Genomic DNA, 16,877 nt, shown 5'->3' with positions numbered 1-16,877 from the left:
TCACTCAGTCGGAGAAGGCAATGGCACCCCACTCCAGTACTCTTGCCTGGAAAATCCCATGGATGGAGGAGCCTGGAAGGCTGCAGTCCATGGGGTCGCTGAGGGTCGGACACGACTGAGTGACTTCACTTTCACTTTTCACTTTCATGCATTGGAGAAGGAAATGGCAACCTACTCCATGGTTCTTGCCTGGAGAATCCCAGGGACGGGGAGCCTGCTGGGCTGCCGTCTATGGGGTCACACAGAGTCGGACACGACTGAAGTGACTTAGCAGCAGCAGCAGCAGTCACTCAGTCATGTCTGACTCTTGGTGACCCCGTGGACTGTAGCCTGACAGGCTCCTCTGTCCATGGGATTTCCCAGGCAAGAATACTGGATTAGACTCCCATTTCCTTCTCCAGGGGATCTTCCTGACATAGGAATCAAACCCACATCTCTCGCATTGGCAGTAGATTCTTACCACTGAGCCACCAGGGAAGCCCAGAAAAGTCAGACAGAGTCAAATGCCAGCAGACAGTACTTTCTCTTCCTCACATTGCCCTCCCCGTGGGTTGTACTGTCTGGGGCAAAGTCGAACGGCCTTGTCTGGGTGTGAGGGGGGCTGGAGGAGATGACTGTGTTAGCTGACACATTGCTCCCGGGACCAGAGTCAGGGCTCATGAGCCAGAAGGGATCTAATCGCAGACGCTGGCGCCTGCAGTGTCTGTCCTGGTGGCTTATGGCCAGTGAGGAACCTCATGGGAATGGGCATCTATGACCACGCTCTGCTGTGGTCTCGTGTTAGAACAAACCTTATTCACTGCTCAGATAATTTCCTGTTCACAGGGATATTTCCCATTTCTTTTTTGTCCTCATGGAAACAATTCTACATTTATTCTTGGCAGAGTAAAATTTTCAAGGAAGACTTGAAATAAATGAGGAGTAATTCATGCTGCTAGTTAGCAGACCAGCAGTTTATTTTAGACAGTCTAAGCTCTGAAATGAGAATAAAATGTGATTATTTCACAGCATTATGGTCAGGATGTACCAAAATAAGACTCAGAGGTGTTCACTGTTGTTGTCTTTATATTTATTCATTCACAAGACACACTTTAATTCAACATTTCTTGTGGGCGGTCACTACTGCAGCCGGTCAGGGATGCAGCATAAACAAGCTGGAGACGGCAGGTGTCCTCACACCCCAACTCACTGATAAGGCGATGAACAAGTAGACTAGGAAGGTCATTTCAGGTAAAATGTTAAAATGAAGACCAAAAAGGGTAAGACGGTCAGGGATGATCTCTGCAGAAGGGATTTTGAGCTGTGAACATTTTCTCTTGAGACCTAATTCTCCAAATATCCAAGTTACAAGTAAGATGTTCTTGGCAAATATACAATTACTTTCTGGGGAAAAGCATTAATTTTGTTGTAGGTTCCCTTTATCCTAGAGGCAATAATATGGACTAATTCATAGGCTTCTCGTCCCCAACAGAGGGTTCTCTAATTCACCCTTGAGTCCGCCCATTAAACTTCATCAGACAAAATTTGCCAAGAAAAGTTGGATTCTGTGCATTTTTATTGCATGCTGTCCTTGACTTCTTTGTTACATCCTTGCTGTGGTTCTTAATGAGGTAACTCTTCTCTGAGAGCCAAGGTCATGCCTGTTCTTACAGATTCTACAGGAGAGGGTCACCCCACCCATCAGGACTCTTGAGAGATACACGCAGTGATAAATATTTAAAGTAGCACTTCACACCTTGATTGAATCAAGTGCATTAAAATAGCCCTGACAAAAATACTCCTGTAGCCTTCATTGGAACTCTGTCCCCACGGAGCTACATCTGGGCTGGCTGGTGGGGGAACTGGCATGCGGCCTGTTTAAGGTTCCAGCCCTTGGTGCCAATAGCCTAGGAAGAGTGTCGCGAGGCATGATTTGGAGAAAAGCCTATAGTCTGTGCTTCTTTCTCATAGATTCTTTTTTGTTTTCACATAAGCATACTTCTTTTAAAAACCTTGTTATTTATTTACCTGGCTGTGGTGTGCCGGACCCTGTTGTCATTGTGTGTGTGTTAACCACTCAGCTGTGTCCAACTTTTTGTGACCCCCATTGACTGCAGCCCGCCAGTCTCCTCTGTCCATGGGATTTTCCAGGCAAGGATACTGGAGTGGGTTGCCATGCTCTCTTCGAGGTGATCTTCCTGACCCAGGGATCGAATCCACGACTCCTGCATTGTAGGTAGATTCTTTACCGTCTGAGCCACCAGGGAAGCCCGTTGTCATTAACTGGGTAAAAAGAATTTTTATATCATTCATAATCTCTGGGTTTTGTTTTCATGTCAGTTCTGTTATTGTTGTCTCAATTTTACATAGCTTCAAAAGATGAAAAATATTGTTTTATAGGATGCATCTTTGGTGGTGTCTGTTGAGGGTCTTAGAAACACAGACTCCCCCCACACACACCTTTACATATGCTAGAAGTTTGCCACAACACATCCAAGGTTATCATGAAACATTTTGCTGCTTGTATGTCAAAGCAAGAGGTGAGACTGTTTAAACGTTATTGCCATCTCCCAGAACCCTAGACATGCTACTGTAATCATGTCTAGCTTGAGTTTCCTGAAAAATTTAAATTAAACATTCTAAAATGAAAGTATTTATTTAATTTGTCTCAGATATATGTACCTTTACCAAAGTCATCATTCTACAAGATGCTTTTTTTATAGTCTCTAGTCTAGAAGATTCTTAAGCAAATATTTTTACATTTAAAAAAAGAGAGGAAAAAAACAAGAAGCACTTCCTCCAGTTTCATATGCAGTCACTTCAGTTGTATCCAAATTTTTGCAACATCATGGACTGTAGCCCACCAGACTCCTCTGTCCATGGGATTCCCCAGGCAAGAATCCTGGAGTGGGTTGTCATTTCCTCCTCCAGGGGATCTTCCTGACCCAGGGGTCTAACCCACATCTCCTGCATTGGCAGGCAGGTTCTTTACCCACTTTAAATTAAGCCCCAGCTTAATTTAAAACAACTCAAATGACTGGTGCTCCCAAAGCCTTTGGGAAGGCTTGGGAGCCTAGACCTACATTAAATAAAGTGGCTGTTTCAGCTGCTTTCCCAGAAAACACTCCCAGGCAGCGAATGCCTGCAAGGAATGGATGTTGTTTTTATCATTTCATGTCAGAATTCCTCCTTCTGATGTTGAAGGTTTGGCGTTTTGAAAGGAAATAAACAATATTCTTAAAATAAGTTGTCAGCATCTTCTTTTGTACAGCTGACAAGAAGGGTGACATGAGGGTGTAGCTGAAGACACTTGAAGATAACTCGTCATTTTCAGAGACCAGACAGAGCCCTCGGTGTCCTTTTCAGATGAATTTCAGACAGGCTTATTTTTGTTTTCAGGTAAATCATCAAGGGGTTAAAAAAAAATGTTCAACTCTGTTTAGAGTTCATGTAGAAGCTGCATAAACCATTATTTGAAAGAAATTGCATCAGTTCTTATCTGCATGAAAACAGGACTTTTGGCACAAAATTATCACACCATTTACATTTTATTTGAATGAATTTACATAGTGAATAAAAAGAAGTAGGTGTATTTGTTAACACAGAAATATTTAAAGATGACAACATTGGGACTACAGGATGTAAACCTCCTTTTAAGCCAGGGTCCAGGATTAGACATGTTGTTTTTTCTAAATGAGCAGAACACAGACTCAGTAAGACTTGATCTACGTCTGTGCTGTGAAACAGACAAAGGTGATGGCCTTAAGAGGTACTGATTATTCTTTACACAGAGAGCCAGGCACCGTAGAATGTAAACCCCCTACCCCGGTGCTCCAGGTGGGTCGCTGGACCTGAATTGCCAGCATCACACAGTCAAGAGTCAAAAGCAGAGGAGCACCTGCCACTCCGGGGTGAGGGGTTGGATAAACCTAAGGTGTCTGGGTGCTCCTCATGGAAACTTCCAGCACCACTCAGCCTCTGTTTGTGGTTTGTCTGGAACAGTTTTGCCAACTCAAGAATTGTTGTTGTTCAGTCACTAAGTCGTGTCTGACTCTTTGCAGCCCCATAGACCACAGCGCACCAGGCTCCCCTGTCCTTCACTATCTCTCAGAGTTTGCTCAGATTCATGTCCATTGAGTCGGTGATGCCATCCAACCATCTTCTCCTGCCCTCAATCTTTCCCAGCATCAGGGTCTTTTCCAATGAATCGGCTCTTCACATCAGGTGATGGTGGACGTCATTTCAGATCTGTTCTCTTCTCTTCACATCTGTTCCCCTGTGTGTGGTCACACCTCGCTCACAGGTTTGATCTGGAGACTCGCACCTCTTATTTCCAGGAGCCCTGAGCAGTTTCTTCAGTCGCTGCCGTCTTTTCTCTTTGCTCCACTTGTTTTCCTATCGTGATGCTCAATCTTCTATCTTAAGCACTTTCTCTCTTGTTCTCTTGCTTGAAATAGTTCTTGACTTTGTCTTCCATCCCTTTGATTTTTTTTTTTTTAACTATACTACGATTTTTTTCCCTCCAGTTTCTGAGAACATGTCCCTCTTCTCTGATTTGTTTCTCTGTTGCATCCTGTTCTTATTTGAAGGCTGCATGTCTTTTCTTAACTCTCAGACAGTATCTGAGGCTGTGGTATTCCTGCTCCCTTGCGTGTTGGTTTGTCTTCCAATTAGGTCGGCCGGCTTCTCTCTCCTGTGTGAGACATTTCTCAAATTGTGACCATCTTTCTCCAAGTTCCTTCTTGAGGATGAGGCACCTGCAGTCCTTGCCTGCGTGCTCGGAGCCTGCCAGCTGGTGGGGCTCAGGGGCAGTGGTCAGGAGGGACCTGGCCAACGCCAAGGAGTCAACATCACCGCCAGGGGTCTCCCAACAGAGACTTGCTTCCAGATGTGTCCTAGTAGGTATTTGCCACATCATCTCTCTGAAGACTCCTGGCTCCCAGCTTACCCATTTTTGAGCCTCGAAACTGTGAGGACCTCTCTGATCCTCTGTCATTTTTGTTCTCATCCTTTGTCTTTATGCATTTATAGCCTTTATTCATTTACTAATTATGTTAGTATAGAGAGAAAGGATTGATTATCAAGAAGAAATGATAAATTCAATTTTCCAGTCTGCCATTTTTCCCTAACTTATTTTTAAAACTTTATTTATCCCCAAATAATAATTCTGCTAATAGCATATGACTTAATTTCTAACTCTCTTCAGTTGTTCTGCCTCATTATACCTGTACCTTCCTCTTAATATACATACAAAATATAAAATTTTCTACAGTGAATCTTTGTTTGGTTTGGCTCTGTAAATTTTATGATAATGGCTGATTAAAGTACTGTGTTCAAAAGGATCCTCAAAGGCATGGTCTTAATTTTATATGCACAGAACTTTGGAATTTACTGTTGCCTTCAGTTAAAACTTTCATCCTGACAAGAGAGTCCCTTAATGAACTGCGCTCACATTTATCTGATGCTTCTGTCACTTGGTCTGTCATTTGCTTTGACTTCATGTTACCACATAGTGAAACTGAGCTGGGTAAAAATTTAAAAATAAGCTTGCAGATGTATTTTTACTTTAGTAAGTAAAAGGAAAAAGAGTATCCGACTTTAGATAACACTTTTAATTCTCAAAATGACATGATTAATGACCCAATTTAGTAAAAGCATTGATAATGTAAGAAAGATCATCCCTGGGTCTTAAAATCACTTCTATCCATTATTATAAAATTCTCAAAGGTTAATATATATGTCTGATTTTACTGAACTGGGAAATAATTATATGAGAATTCTATGGAGTTTTTTTTTTTTTCTATCTTTAAGGAAGAAGACTGCATATGAAATACTTAGCTTTATAGTAATTATAATGTCGAATTTCCAAAGATGCTATATTATTTGACATCTTAAGAATTTTATGAAGTATAAAATTCCAAACTACATGAATTAAAAATATTGTAGAAACTGTATCTTTACTGTTTTATTTTTAAGGATTTTATTAAGTGCAAAAACATACAGGCACACACACACTCACTCACAGATACTTACCACTGCAGTTGTTATTCATAATTTGTTACAGAAAATAAGAATATAAGCTATCTGAATGCTTCTCTCCACCTTGGTACATAGAGCTGTTAAAGCTCCCCTTGTAGAGCATGAACCATCAGTAAGAAACTTATAAATCAGAAATTTGAAATAAAGCCTTTAGTTATGAAAATACTAAGCCAGGTATGGTGGGTTTTAATTATCCCTTTGTCTCAATTATTCCCATTTTGATGAAATAATAAATACAGCATCATATTCCAGTTCCTGTTATTACAGATCTGTGCCCACACATGTCAGATTTAATATTCATTTGCCTGCCTTTTCGTGGGGCCAGATGGAGAGGTATATTGGCTATTTATAAGAACTAGCTAGCTGTTATTACTGAATTTTCCAAATTACTTCAACAATAATAGTGGGTGTGTTGAGGGTGGTTTAGGATTGCATTAGAAATGCCAGAACAGAAATCCAAAATAAATAACATGGTACCACGTATCTACAAATGATGGGACCGGTGACTCAGTTAGACACGTGGCGTTGATCTCAGTTATAATAATAGACTCTCCAAAAGGCGCGGGTGTGAAGGAGAACAAATGGCTCTGCAGGTAATAAATGGACTTGGATCTTGGGGGCCTGTTATAGAACACTGTGAGCATCAATTATGTAGTAAATGCCAAAATTAATTTCAGAGGATACAGCAATCCCAGTCCTGGTTAAATGCCCAACAGAAACATGGGTATAAATTCACTGAAAGTCACGTGCCAGAATGTGTGTAGCAGCACATTGAGAGCAGCTCAAGCCTGAATCTTCCCAAATGCCCGTCAGTTGCCAGTGATGCTCTGCACCTTGTTTATGGAGTGGGAGCCCCGCGGGAAGGAGAGGGAGCAGACTAACCACGCGCTGCGCGCTGCAACATGGATGTGACTCATGGACCAGTGGGAACCGAGACAAACACCAAGGCAAACCCTGAAAAGTTCCTTTAATCAAAGGGGCAAAAGCAGGCAAAATGGACCACTCCAGAAAGCTCCACACTGTGTCACGCCTGGGTGATGCTCTATTTCTTCGTGCTCCTGGCCGGCGTGTGTTCAGTCTATGAAAACAGCTAATAATCTGGGTGTTCTATGTATAAAGTCTACCATGAATAGAAACAAGTTCAGAAACAATTGCTTCAAAAGTCTCAGAGGTAGCCCTCCTGGCTGACATCTCTCCCATGTTTCTACAAGCCTGACCCTCTGTGTTTGGTGGACCTCACGAGAGTGTGACATGAAACCAGTCTAGAGAACTCTCCATGGAAATTTGACGTTTCCAGGAGCAACAGCTGCAGCCCAGCCCCAGGCTCGGGGACCAACTCCAGGATCGGTTGGCCAGTCCCACAGGCGCCCCTCACTGACGTCCAGGTGCAGCTAGCCGGTTTTTCAGTTCTCACTGGAGTTTCAGAGTTCACAGGACTCATCTTAGGTTTTAATTGCATGGCTCTCTCACAGAGTAAAAGTGAATGAACAAGCAGAGCAATATGTGGAAATTTCCCTGAGTTAGAAATTAGGAGACTGGCTTTTCTGCCCTGTATGCTGCGTTCATTTCCCAGCCATTGGCTTTTTCTTGATCTTTTCACTTACCTTTGGTTCGAGGGGAGAAATAACTTCTCCTGTGAGACAACAGGTCTGGCAGAGAGATAAATTGGGACAGTGAACACTCACCTTAAGTTCCTTCCAGTAGGATTTATATTTCATGAAAATCCACAGTTTTATCCTGGAATTAAGCCTCATGAGCATCTACCTCCCACACGTGAAAGAGGCATGGAGTCTGCTGTCAGACGGAAGTTGGCCTGGCTTCTGGGCTTTTCACACCACAGGGGATGCTGGGATCTTAGGAAGAATGAAATAGCAGGACCACTCACCTGAGCCTCTCTCAAAGTGACCCACGCACACTGACACTCCCTCTCTCATCCCCACCACCCGGGCTTTTGTCTGAGGATTCTCTGCTGGTGATTCACCAGCACTAAAGCATCTTTTGCAAGAGAACAAAGAGGCAGGCTTTGTGAAGCAGCAGCATGTCACATCCAAGCACAGGAGCGTCTGCTGCCCTTGGCCGGCCCCTTCCTGCTCCCACACCCTCCACAGACCTGGCCCTCGAGGGAAGGAGATGAATGTATGATGTTAACTAAGCAGCGTGAGAAAGTGTGTATGGAGAGCCACGTATGGGTGGTCCTGTGAGGGTCTCCAGCTGCTCTAAGAGTGTCAAGAAAAGTTTCTCCAAAAGATACCTTCCTGGGTCCTGAAGGATGAGTAAGCGTCAACTAAGCAAACACGGGAAGAAGGGATATTCTAGCTGAGACACAACATGCATGTGGGTGTGCACGTGTGTGGGTGTGTGATTGCACGTAATTTTAATCTTGCATACCTCGAGCCTGGACTTGGGTGTGATGATGGGGGATGAAAGGGACACATGAGGCTGAAGAGTGGCTGGAGCTGATCCCGTGGTCCTAAACCTTCCAGCCTGTCCTGGCTGCGGGCCTTCTCAGCCTCTCAGGTTGCTAGTTCGGATGTTTCATCTTGCCTTCATGTATGAGCTGGTTCAGCCAGGCTGGTGTCTCTCCCCCAGTGCCCAGGCTGGAGGCTGATGGAGTGAGAGGAAGGGCTGGCTCCTCCTTCTGTTACAAGAACAGAATATTAGACCTTCTCTCTGTGAGTTCATCCTTCAGCTGGTCCGGGATGTGGCATCAAGAACACATCTTTTCTAACAGTTGTAACTGTGGTTTTGTTGCTACTAATTCATCGAGAAATTTTTGAATGACGCGTCAACATTGGGTTTCTGTTGTGTGCCAAGATTTTTGACATATGATGCTGAATTTAATTATCACAACACACATTTTACAAGAGACCTGATCTCCATCTCAGAGCTGAGGAAACCATGGTTGATTTTGGAGGGTTGGCCATCTCCCTGGTTATGGGTGAGGTTGTTTCATGGACTCTCTGTGCTCCTCCCTCTCTGCTTCTCTACCATGAGGATTCCACTGCCCTGGCCTGAGCACCTCCCAGAGGCCCTGCCTCCTTCTCCATCTCATTGGATGTCAAGATTTCAACATATAAAATGGGGTGGAGTGTGATGCAAACATTCAGACCACAGCATGGACTAATTGTTTATTCCAGAAACGTTATTGAAATACTGCTGTGCCCAGGTAATACGGTGAGAGCTGCGAGAAGTGATAAAGGATATCTAAGACTCTCAATGACCTTGTTGTCTAATAAGGTTGAAAATATAGGAAACATATGAATGCAGGTGATTTAATGCAAAGCAGAGAATGATGAGCATCTCAAAAGAAGCACAGATGAGTGCTTAGGGTTTCAGGGGAGGGAGAGATTAATTTGTGGTGCAGTTGACACAGAAAGCTTTCCAGAGGAAGTGATGTTCATGCTGTAAAGTGAGAGAAGTCAGCCAAGTGAACCTGTGGGGGGAGGTAGGAGGAGAGGCGGGGCAAGGGGGAGATGGTTTCTTGGTTGAGGGACCCCTCAAGTTCCCTTAGCAAGGCCAGATCCAAACATAAGCATTGCCTCTCTCCCCTGCTTTATCGTCATTGGAAATGGGTATTTATCTTGTGTGTGTGTGTGGTGTGTGCACCATTCATTGCATCTCCAATGCCTGGAACAGTTCTTGGCATCTGGTAGGCCCTCAGTTAGTATTTGGGGGAGGAAGAAGGAAAGAAGAAAGGGGGAAGGGATCTGAACTTGAATTTGGTCCTCATCTCCAAGTAGGCAGACGGTGGCTCCTACAGAGTTGATCAAAATGTGAGCCAGATGGTGCCTGCTATACTTAGCTTAAGTGTACACTGGAGCAATTTAAAAACACCTTGCTTCCTATTTACTATTATCTGGATGTTAAATATCCAGTTTTGGGAAACAGTAATTATAATGTTGAACTCAAGTCGTCTCTGAGTTGCCTGTGATTGGTAGGACAGAAAAGGAAAACTGCCCAGGAGTGGCACACAGAAACGCGGTAGTTTTGTGCTCTTGAAACAGGTGACTCAGTGGGTATCTCTAAGAAGTCCTTTTGCATTCCTCTTGTTTGTGTTTACCTAATAAGGACACACAGTCATCAGAGGACTCGGAGGAGCCTGTGAGAGTCACAGTCATAGGCTCACTTGTGATTCCTCCACTGTTCTGGAAGTGAAGTGTTCCCTAAATACAAGTTGTTACTCCTTGGTCTTCATTTGCTTTTTTTTCCACACATTCCTTCGGTTATACCTGTGTCATAGCTTTATTGTAAATGCAACCAAGCTCTGTCGGTGTTTGTAGTTACACAATAATAACTTTTTTAACCTATTTTGAACTCGCTTTCTTTTTTGAGCCTTTGTTCTATCACAGTTTCTGAAAACGAAGCAGTGCCCATATCAGTGTATGAATGTGTTAGCCTTTAATTCTAACCAGATAAAATTCAGACATGTACAAAACACGAGAGAATAGTTTTTGTTCCACCAAAGATTCCCGTCCATCTTCTTTGTTTTGTTATCAGTATATCCAGTCTTATAAAGTATTTTCTCATAATTTTATCTTTCCTGAAATTGCTTTTTGGGAACTATCGAGTGAAAGATGCAATATACAAACAAATTGAATTAAACATGAAAGACAGATGATTCGGGCTCCGTTCTTCTGGTGTGCTGGGGAGTTAACCAAGCACAGTTCATTAACACTAATGGAAAAATTCATCATTTACCATGAGCTTATCTAGACATTGTAGGGCAATTTCTCTCCCTAATTTGCTATATAATTTGATTACTTCTAAATGTACTAAGATTCGAAAAGGAGGTATTTTATCAATCATGCATCTTAAAGATTACTTCTCATTAATTTAAATATGAATTCTTTTGAGAAGAGACTTCCTATCCCCAAATCAATTATTTTCTATAAATATCTCCATGATTTCCTAGGCACTATAGCCTTCTTTATGTTTCCGGATAATAAAAGCATATACTTGCCATAGTTTAACTATAACTTACATTCTCTTTGTGTTTTAAGTATGGCTCAAGATTCAGAAAAAAATAATTTTTTTTTCTTAATTTGACTCAGAAATCTCTATGGAGTAGAGATTTGGGACTTCCTTGGTGGTTCAGTGATTAAGAATCTGCCTGCCAATGCAGGGGATATGGGTTTGATCCCTGCTCTGGGAAGATCTCACATGTTGTAGGGCAACCAAGCCCAAATGCCACAACTAAAGTGTAGCCCCTGCTTGCCACAGCCAGAGAAAGCAAAGCAGCGACAACAAGATGTGTATGTGCATAGAAATGGACTCGCAAATGTGCTGATGTCGCATATCGGAGATAAAGTTTATTTGCTCTATTGCCAAAAGATTAAATTTGAAACCAAAGGGGTCTCAAGCCTAATTAGGATTAGAGGTTTCCCTCCAGAAGCAGAGACACTCCCAGCCTGCAAAGGACTTCGTAAATACTGAGCAATCATACTTCACCACCTTCAAATCTTCTCTTTGGACTTAAAGTAAAAATTCACATCAGGACACATCTTAGCTCTGCAGCCCAACGCCTAAAAGGGTCACCCTTCCACCCTAGTGAGCATGCAAACTGGTTCTGGATACAGATTCCGTTAGTGATGGTGCCCTTGGGTACCAGAAGGGCTCACTGGCCTCTGCTTGTCTTTTCTTTTGCATGCTAAGTCGCTTCAGTTGTGTCTGACTCTGTGACCCTGTAGACTGTAGCCCACCAGGCTCCTCTCTCCATGGGAGTCTTCAGGCAAAAACCAGAGTGGGTTGCCGTGCCCTCCTCCAAGGGATCTTCCTAACCCAGGGATTGAACCCACATCTCTTGCTTCTCCTTCACTGGCAGGTGGATTCTTTACCCCTAGGGCCACCTTTCTTCTCTTTGCTTCAGTGGGAAAAGAAAATGTTACAAAGAGGCAACAGTAAAGTATATGAAAAAGGAATGAAAATCTCTGCATTTCTAAAGAAAATAAGAAAGTAGGGAGAATGCAATCTGTTGGAGACCCTCTTGTGGTGAAGTCTGACTGGTCCAGGTGTCTTCTGGGAGCCGTGAAGTCAGTGAGAGAATGGGCCATGCTTGTGTGTATTTGCATTTGTGCATTTGTCAACCAGGGAATCCATGACGTTTAGTAGATTCTCAAATAGGATTTCGACTCCAAAGAGGCTCTGGAATAATATTTGTTAATCCTTCAGGAATGATTAGGTGGCACAGTGGCGCAGTGGTAAAGAATTTGCCTGCCAATGCAGGAGCCACAGGAGACATGAGTTTGATCCCTGGGTGGGGACGAGCCTCTGGAGAAGGAAATGGCAACCCACTCCAGTATTCTTGCCTGGAGAATCCCACAGACAAAGGAGCCTGGCAGGCTACAGTCCATGGGGTCACAGAGAATGGGGCACGACTGAGCACGCATGCACAGCATCAATCAGAAAGGACCTGCAGAGGAGAGAGAGCCTCAGAGGAAGAGGCTGTCAGGAGGCGGCTTACCGAGACAGAGAGATACAAGACCCTGGACGGTCATTGTGATGGTGACCACACTCCTCTATGGTGCACGGACACACTCGCATCAGTGACGCTTGCACACGTGGTGTACACAATAAAACCAGAAGGAAACGGGGGATCCATCTGGGAAACCATGATGGTTTCTAGCCCTGGGGGCTCTGGGAAACCATCTACTAACATTCTATACTAGAAAGTTTATAATTTATAAATTATATATAGTTTTTCTAAAAACAGAAACCTCAGTATATAGCTTACAAGCTAAAATGAGGACAAGTAAAACCTTGTTCAGGCTCTAAGGTAGTAAAATTTCTCGTAGTTTTCATGGTCTGAATATATAAGTAAACCTTGCATGTGGGTAGAAAGTATGGGGCAGAAATTGAAGTAAAGAATCAACACATTTAAGATTTCACTGCCGAACTGGTTAAATTTAATGAGACAATCGAGATTTAAACCATTTTAAAAATCCAACAAAGTTAACATTCAGAACCCTGAAACTTCCAAAGAACATCCACCTCGAGGGTAAAGTCATGGGTCGATTTCATCTTTCCATCTTTCCTGTCAAGTGCTGCTTTAAAATAGTGGCCCATCGCTGGTCTAGATAGAAATGGGGCCTTTTATCAGAGAGAAGCTGACGTGTGATACCACTGAGAAGAGTGTGTGGTTTCGACTAAAAAGAAACCCTGAGTTACCTCTACTAGTTTCCTTCCTCCAGAACATCTCTGCCTTCAACTATCCCCAAACACACACATCTGCACAGACTCACGGTCCCTTGAAAGCTTCAGCGTGCCACACACAGGAGGCGGCAGGCGGGAGTGGAGGTGCTTCTCCAGAAAGCTCAGCTCCGGGAGGGAAGGGAAGAAAGCAGCCAGCACAGCCTTGCTCCCTCCCGCCTCTGCAAATGGCCCACCTGCCCTGAAACCTCGGTTCTGCTTCACTCGGTTTTCAGGATGGGGTCATTGTCAGTCAGGGCCTCTAGCTCTGAGATCAGGTCCTGTAGAGTCACACGGAGCTCGGTGGATGGGCCTGAATAGTCTGTGCTGTTGCAAATGGGTCCTAGTTTCAGCTTTCTCGGATTGCACAGCTAACGCATCCGGAGAGCTTAAATGCCAGCTGATCTAGGCAGATTTGCCAACAAACACACACAACTGGAACATTTCTATTGAAACTATTTTTATACGGGCAAGTTTTTAAAAGATGGTAATTAGCAAAATTAAAGACAAAAGAAAACTTCTTCTGCCTTTTCAAATACTGTTACCTGCAGTACCAAGCCAGAGCCCCATCTCCTGCCTGGAGCCCCCTCCACCCCCACGCCACCCCAGCCACATCTCTCTTGTCTAAAGGATGCTCTTCTGTGTGAAATCGCACAGGCTCCCATTACTGAGAGGCTCTTAGGAAATCCATCCCCGCTGCTGCAGCTGGAGGCCAGGGACCACTCAGCTGCTCCTGAGGTGCCTGGCTTAGCGGGGGTAACATGGGAAGCTGAGACCCTCGCTTAGAGCCAGAGAGACCCAATGTCGTGGCGTGTGGTGGAATTCACACTCTGAGCGGCCGTCTGTCTCTGCTCATCTGCAGAAGGAGACCACGGGGTCCCTCAGTCCTGCTGTTTAAAACACTGGAAACAGAGAACATGATCTTAGCCCCATCTGTGGTATCTCATCACACTCAGGGGGTTAGGCTTCAGGGTTTGATGCCCAGATTGAAGCCTCTGAGCCCCACGGGCTGGTTTTCTACAGTCTGCATCAGAACCAGCTTCCTTCTGCTGCTGATGCTGCTGCTCTGGTCCAGACCCTTGGCCTGCCTGCCATCAGCTCCTGCCCCCCCATCCCGTCCCTCAGCCTGCTCCTCTTTTGGCCAGAGCTGCCAGTATAACCTTCCCGACCTTTAACCTTTCTTTCCCAATTCAGGAACCTCCAGCATCTCTGGGAAGTTGAAGCTCTCGGGCCCCCGTATGGTGAGAAAGGGTCTCCGCCCTGTTTCCTGGCCCAGTGGTCTTCTCCCAGGATCTTTCATCTGTCTGTCTCCATGCCTGGGACTGATGAGGCCAGACCTATTTCAAAAACCTGCCCCCTGTGCCCTCCTCGGTCCTAGATTAATTAACGGCAATGGCAACAACAAAAACAATTTTATGAAAACATTCCCTTCCCAGAGTGTGTTTATTTAATGAAATAATGCATATAATGTAATATACACTTATAGTGCCTGATACATAGTATATGCTTAAGAAGTATGTATCCCTGTTGTTACGGTTATATTGTTATTAAACACTTACTATGAGTAGTAACAATAAACTCACAATATAGTATCCACAGCTTTTGCCTTTTAAAGACGTTTTTAAATAGGGTCCATTTTTAAAGTCTTTATTGAATTTGTTGCAGCATTGCTTCTGTTTATGTTCAGGTCTTTTTGGCCTCAGGGCATTGAGATTTTGGCTCCCCAATCAGTAAAGGAACCTGCATCCCCTGCATTGGAAGGCAAAGTCTTAACCACTGGACTGCCAGGGAAGTCCCTGCCTTTGCCTTTTAGATTTTCAATTCATTTCTTTTTGGACCCTCAGGTTAAAGACCCTTGAGGTAGGCTCTGTACAGTTGTCCAGGTTCCCTAATGCCTAATGCAGTGCTGTGCATACAGTTGTTGCTGTTCAGTCGCTAAATCGTGTTCAGCTCTTTGCAGCCCCATGCAGCATGCCAGACTTCCCTTGACCCTCACCATCTTTCGGAGTCTGCTCACATTCATGTCCATTGAGTCGGTGATGTCATCCATCTCATCCTCTGTCACCCGCTTCTCCTCCTGTCCTCAGTCTTTCCCAGCATACAGTGGCACGCAGTGAATGTTTGTGGATGGAATCTTGGCAGCATTTCTGCCCTCCCCCCGCTCCTGGCCTCCACTCACACAGGGTCTGCTTGGGCACTTGCATGGCCAAGGTAGGTGGAATCTTGTATTTGGCTGTGTAGAAGAAACATTAGTTTGTGTGTATGTGGGTGTGAATATTTAAATTCTCATTTAAAACATGTTAGGATGGAATGCAAAATCTTTTTTCTGGCAGAAAGTCAAGCCTGTCTCTTCTCTATTTTCTCCTCCTTTCTCACGGTTTTTATAAATTACAGCTTGTCCCAATAAAAAATTATCCAGATGGCCAGTTCCTCACATCACATTTTATTCCATGCAGAGAACGTGTCTTTGTTTCTAAAGAATTCCTTTTTCACCACATGTTCTATTCTTGAAACAACTCGGTAAATTTCGGAATGAAGTTGGAAAAAAAAAAAAAAACACTGAATGGCTTAAATTCTCTCCAAGTGTTCTGATTTTCCTACCTTTCTCTCTGTATAATCAACAATGCCAGAGACATTACATAAATACATTAACATCATAAATATCCATTTGGCAATGCATCCACTATGTACAGGGCGATAATGTCAAGTATTCCACCACTTTTATTTATATATGATGTATTCAGAAAAAGTCTCATCCCAGAGGAAGTTTGGCATAGAACTAAAAAGCCTAGATCCTAGCATGAGTCAGCCTGGGTCTCAAACCCGACTCCAGCATCCTACCTGTGTGGCCTTGTATGACTTACTTCACCTCTCTGTACCTCAATTGCTTCATCTATAAAATGCAGATAATAATAGAACCTATCTTGAGGGATGTTGTGAGAATTCAGAAACTTAACGTATAAAGAGAGCTTAAGTCAGGGCATAACAAAGAGTAAAAACTATAGAACTATGATCTGTTTTAGATATTATGAGTATTAGATGAATCAAGTTGTGTTTAGGTATCATCTACTCTTTAAATTTTTGAATGATTTTACTGCCTAAATTTAGTAGAAATAAAAAAATTCATATATATATTTTAGATTAGTTTGGTCATCTTATATAAAATATTTTGCATGTTGATTCTCAGTAACAAATAGTTAAATTACTTGAACAGTATGTCAAGATAGCTTATGGTAGAAAAAGTAGTGTTGAATCATATTTTCTTGAAAGAAGTAAGTGTTCATTTTTATCCACAGTTACATGGGTGCCCCTAATCTTTAGGCTTCCCAGGTGGCACTAGGGGTAAAAAACTCACCTGCCAATGCAGAAGACACAAGAGACTCGGGCTCAATCCCTGGGCTGGGAAGATCCCCTGGAGGAGGGCATAGTAACCCACTCGCGTATTCTTGCCTGGAGAATCCCATGGATACAGTCCTTAGGGTCGCCACAAGGACACAACTAAAGTGACTTAGCACACACGCATGCCCTAATATTTAATATCTCAGTGTGGTTTATTTAAACTTAAAAAAAAGAAATATATAAAAGCCTCCCTTCCAGGTTTAATAAGATTACTAATGTTGATTATTGCTAATTGGGATGATACTGCTTTATGCACATTAAATTGCAGTACAAGT

At 43.4% G+C, this 16,877-nt stretch overlaps 1 protein-coding gene across 1 annotated transcript in view; it reads left to right on the top strand.

Moving 5' to 3' along the window:
• L3MBTL4 (L3MBTL histone methyl-lysine binding protein 4) overlaps positions 1-16,877 on the top strand; it is a 154,909-nt gene that overhangs the window by 77,750 nt on the left and 60,282 nt on the right. Inside the window, 1 exon segment of the mRNA XM_061399436.1 lies at positions 14,398-14,444. Coding sequence (XP_061255420.1) covers positions 14,398-14,444 — 47 coding nt within the window.

This window comes from Bos javanicus, chromosome 24, assembly GCF_032452875.1.
Source record: "Bos javanicus breed banteng chromosome 24, ARS-OSU_banteng_1.0, whole genome shotgun sequence".
Lineage (NCBI taxonomy): Eukaryota > Metazoa > Chordata > Mammalia > Artiodactyla > Bovidae > Bos > Bos javanicus.
This window is presented reverse-complemented; position numbering and strand designations above follow the sequence as displayed.